Below are 3,815 nucleotides of genomic sequence, written 5' to 3'. Positions count from 1 at the left end.
CCTAGCTTCTCTCCCTAAACCACCAAACCTCTCTCTCTCCGTCAAATTATTCTTCCTTTGTCTCTCTCAAAATTTATCTCATTTTAGACTGACCCATCTCTCTCTCTCTCTCTCTCTCTCTCTCTCTCTCTACCCCTCCTTCATGGCAAACGTCCAGGGAGGCAAAGATGTGCCTGGAATCAAGCTTTTTGGGAAGACCATTACGTTGCAGAATAGACTAGTAACGGAAGAACAAAAAGCTGGTTCAGATCAAACGTCAGTGGAGAAGAGGCCAGATAAGATCATACCATGCCCAAGATGTAAGAGCATGGAGACCAAGTTTTGTTACTTCAACAACTACAACGTTAATCAGCCCAGACATTTCTGCAAGGGCTGCCAGAGATACTGGACCGCCGGCGGGGCACTTCGTAACGTGCCTATCGGGGCTGGCCGGCGGAAAACCAAGCCACCGCCTCGAGGGCTAGGTGGGTTCTCTGAGAGTTGCTTGTATGATGCCGCTGGGGTGCACCAGTTTGGGCTGGATGGGGTGGTGGAGGCAGAGTGGCATGTCATGGAGACCGAGGGCGGTTTCCGGCATGTTTTCCCTCTGAAGAGGAGCAGGAATGGCTCAGGTGGTCAAACTTGCACTTGATCTTCCCTTTCTTGTTCTCTGCTTTTGAATTTCAGCAAGATTGACAAGATCCGAAAGCATATACTTTTCGACAGACTGGTACATCTATGTACACAGGTTCAGCTCAACTAATTAAATTAAGTAGACATGTAATTAACCACATAAATAATATAATTATTAGTATCAATTATGTTATATTAATATGTGATAAGTGGCCTATTTAGTGGTGGTAATTTTGACTTGGACTGCAGCACCAAGATCAACCATCAGAATGAACATTTACTAGCTAGTCTAGTCCTATTGACTTACAATTAGTCTCCATACATTAATATATCTATATATATATATATATGTATGTATATATATTTAGAAAAAATCAATCTGATCAGAGGGTTCTGGTTCCAAATTCATCAAATTTAAAGCCAGGGGAAATCAATGGATGCAATTCATCATCATGAATAGTACTTGCTAATTAAGTGGATGGAAAAGATCAATATTGGGTGATTGATAATAAATTAAAGGCTAATGAAATCGCTCGATATAACATGGACACATATTAGTGCAAGCAAAAACACGAATATAAACTGTTAAATGCGCGTGCTGATGATATGTTGTTTGAAGTTCTTCGGTATTTTGTATAAAATAAATAAATAACCCACAACTGATCAAATAAAATATCTGTCATGCATACTATATATATGTATATATATGTTGTATATTGAGTTTGAATGTATGGTGCAAGCTGAATTAATATCTGAATCCACGCAGCATGCTCGTGGAAAACATTAGTGAAGAGGTGGAGGTCATGTTAATAGAAATTCAGTTTGAATCTTCCAGTACCCCCGCATGCATGCATGGATACCCCGATCGAGTGCAGGAATAATAAGATCCTACGTACGTACATGACCTAACATATATTAATTGCTTTCATAACACATACGTTGTTGAGTAGTAGGTACTAGATCGAATAATGGGGAATTGGAGAACAGGGTAATGATGCCACTGTCTATCAAAAAGACGTAAATAGAAATTCGGGAATAATTATTACTTAATTAAATTGCTGTACTTAGATCTGGCGGGCTGAGAATGCAGGAAGCTGCAGGTAGGTGCCATCTGATATGGATTCTCCACCCATGCACTCACCCACCCACCCACATTTGGGCATGTAGAGAGATCAAGCAGTTTCTTTTTATACTTAATTTAAAAGGCAAACATCTCTCTAGATAACATTTATTCCTGATCAAATGGTGGAAATCAAGTCGCGATATATATATATATATATATATATATATATATGTGTGTGTGTGTGTGTGTGTGTGGAATGTGGCCGAGTTTAAGACGTTTTCTCCTTCGAACTTCGAAGTTCTATTATTCCAATTATCTTTCCCATCAAGAAGGGGGAAAGCCAAAACCAGAAGATTAAAAAAACACAAGATTCCAATCCCCCATTTGATTCATTACATGAAGTTGCAAAGTCGAGCTAGATTAATTAATGAGCACAACACCCATACATGAGACACCATGCAAACAATCAGAAGTTATATATCATGATCCAAACCCCCGCAAACTACAACAAGAGGAGTACTAGCCCCAGAGATCAACAATTAATCATATAAAAGTTGGAGATTAGGCTAGAAAAACCCCCCGCATTAGTGTATGCATAACGTTTTCGTAGTACATGATGAAAGGAAAAAAACAAAAAAACTCAGTTTATTCGGTAAAGGGATCCCGGCCCCATATATGATGTCAAATTATCTTCTTCATTGCTCCTCCTCGATGGCGGACATGCCTAGCTCTCTGAGCACCTCACTGCATTCACCAATAGGTTTCTTCTTCATGAAGCCAAGAGGGTTTGCAAGACGTACTGGGGATGCAATGCCATTGTTCTTTGTGAGGCTAACCCTAGCACTCTTCTTGAGGAAAGGGTCCTTGCTGACCTCGCTGCACTCGGGGTCGCTGCTCTTTGCGAGTACAACTTCGCAAATCTCCTCTTCGTGCTCCCCGTCGACCGGAATGCTGTAGCTTCCCGATTCATTGGTTTCCGCCTGACTGCTGTATGTTACGCTCCCACCTTCACGGTCCCTGCACTCTATCTTCACCGTTGCACCTGCACCAATTAACACAAAGCTTTTGGCTCAACAATGCAAGCAGTAATCAGAGACGTCTGAATTTTCAGGTTTTTTTTCAATCAAATTAATCGAATTGTTCACAATCTCACATTGCAAAATTTGGCAACAAGATTTAGCCATGAATCAGGCAGTACCATGCATTGATTGGAAAAGTAATTATATGGATCATCCGTTTTCTCTAACGAAAATGTTACTGGATTAATGCAAAAGTAGCTAGCGTTCTAGAGATTGTACGTACCTTTCATGGGCGAGCTGACCCTTGTTACAAATTGGGTACGGCAGGTGTCACAGTAAACTTTGCCCTCCACGAAGAAGCGGCTTTCGCAGTAAGCAAAACCAAGGAGGGACAAGAAGCAAAGGGCAGAGGCCAGAATCATAGTAGAAGACTTTCCCATTGTTGCTGCCTGCTTTTCTTCTTTCTATGTAGATTTTGTTTCAGAAGACTATGCAAATGGCAACGGGGGCATCTTTTATAAAGGAAAAGCATGCAGTTACTTTTGGGGAATTTGTTAAGGCATCCTCGTTGGCTGTTATTTTTTCTGAGGTTGTAATTTTTCCTTTGTTTTGTGTGGTTGGTAAAGACAATATGACCTGCTCTTCTGTCCCTTAAATCACTCTCGGTCTCGAGTATTTTCTCCACTAAAAAAATAACAAAATTATAAAAGAGTATTTTTCTTTCAATAATATTACTAAGAATAGGAAGTTCTGCCATCCAAGTTATCACATGGGCTCGGCATTTCTAACACAAATCAAATGGTTCAGAACTTCTAGTACCCAAAAAATATATCAATATGCAAATGATCCATACAAAATTTCCATTAACACTACAAAATTATTATTATTATTTTTTTGGTATTTTTGATACCCTAAAAAATGAATAATTCTAGCCTCTGTATTTAATGGTACTTTGAAGGCACTAACCTAAACTAACCCCGTCTTTCATGCTAGCTATACCAATTGATATGCAGTGATCTTCAGAATTCCTTCACAAAAACTTAGGTACATCAATAAACCTTTTGCATTTGTGTATCTATATATAATATTCAAGTCAACGTTGATAGGTCTCCTTAATTGGC

The 3,815-nt window shown here is 39.5% G+C and overlaps 2 protein-coding genes across 2 annotated transcripts; one reads left to right on the top strand and one right to left on the bottom strand.

Annotated features, from left to right (window-relative positions):
- LOC121264171 (dof zinc finger protein DOF1.5-like) lies at nt 1-805 on the top strand. The gene has a single exon (XM_041167244.1). The coding sequence runs from the start codon at nt 143-145 to the stop codon at nt 629-631; it is 489 nt and encodes a 162-aa protein (XP_041023178.1). The 5' UTR covers nt 1-142; the 3' UTR covers nt 632-805.
- Nucleotides 806-2,074: 1,269 nt separating this feature from the next.
- Nucleotides 2,075-3,225, bottom strand: LOC121264299 (olee1-like protein). The gene is made up of 2 exons (XM_041167420.1): nt 2,978-3,225; nt 2,075-2,717 (listed from the first exon to the last, which is right to left on the bottom strand). Exons 1-2 carry the CDS (start codon nt 3,132-3,134, stop codon nt 2,371-2,373), a joined length of 504 nt encoding a protein of 167 aa, XP_041023354.1. The 5' UTR covers nt 3,135-3,225; the 3' UTR covers nt 2,075-2,370.
- Nucleotides 3,226-3,815: the final 590 nt, after the last annotated feature.

This window comes from Juglans microcarpa x Juglans regia, chromosome 5D (assembly GCF_004785595.1).
Source record: "Juglans microcarpa x Juglans regia isolate MS1-56 chromosome 5D, Jm3101_v1.0, whole genome shotgun sequence".
In the NCBI taxonomy this organism is placed as follows: domain Eukaryota; kingdom Viridiplantae; phylum Streptophyta; class Magnoliopsida; order Fagales; family Juglandaceae; genus Juglans; species Juglans microcarpa x Juglans regia.
The sequence above is the reverse complement of the archived record's forward strand: the minus strand, read 5'-3'. Positions and strand labels throughout refer to the sequence as shown.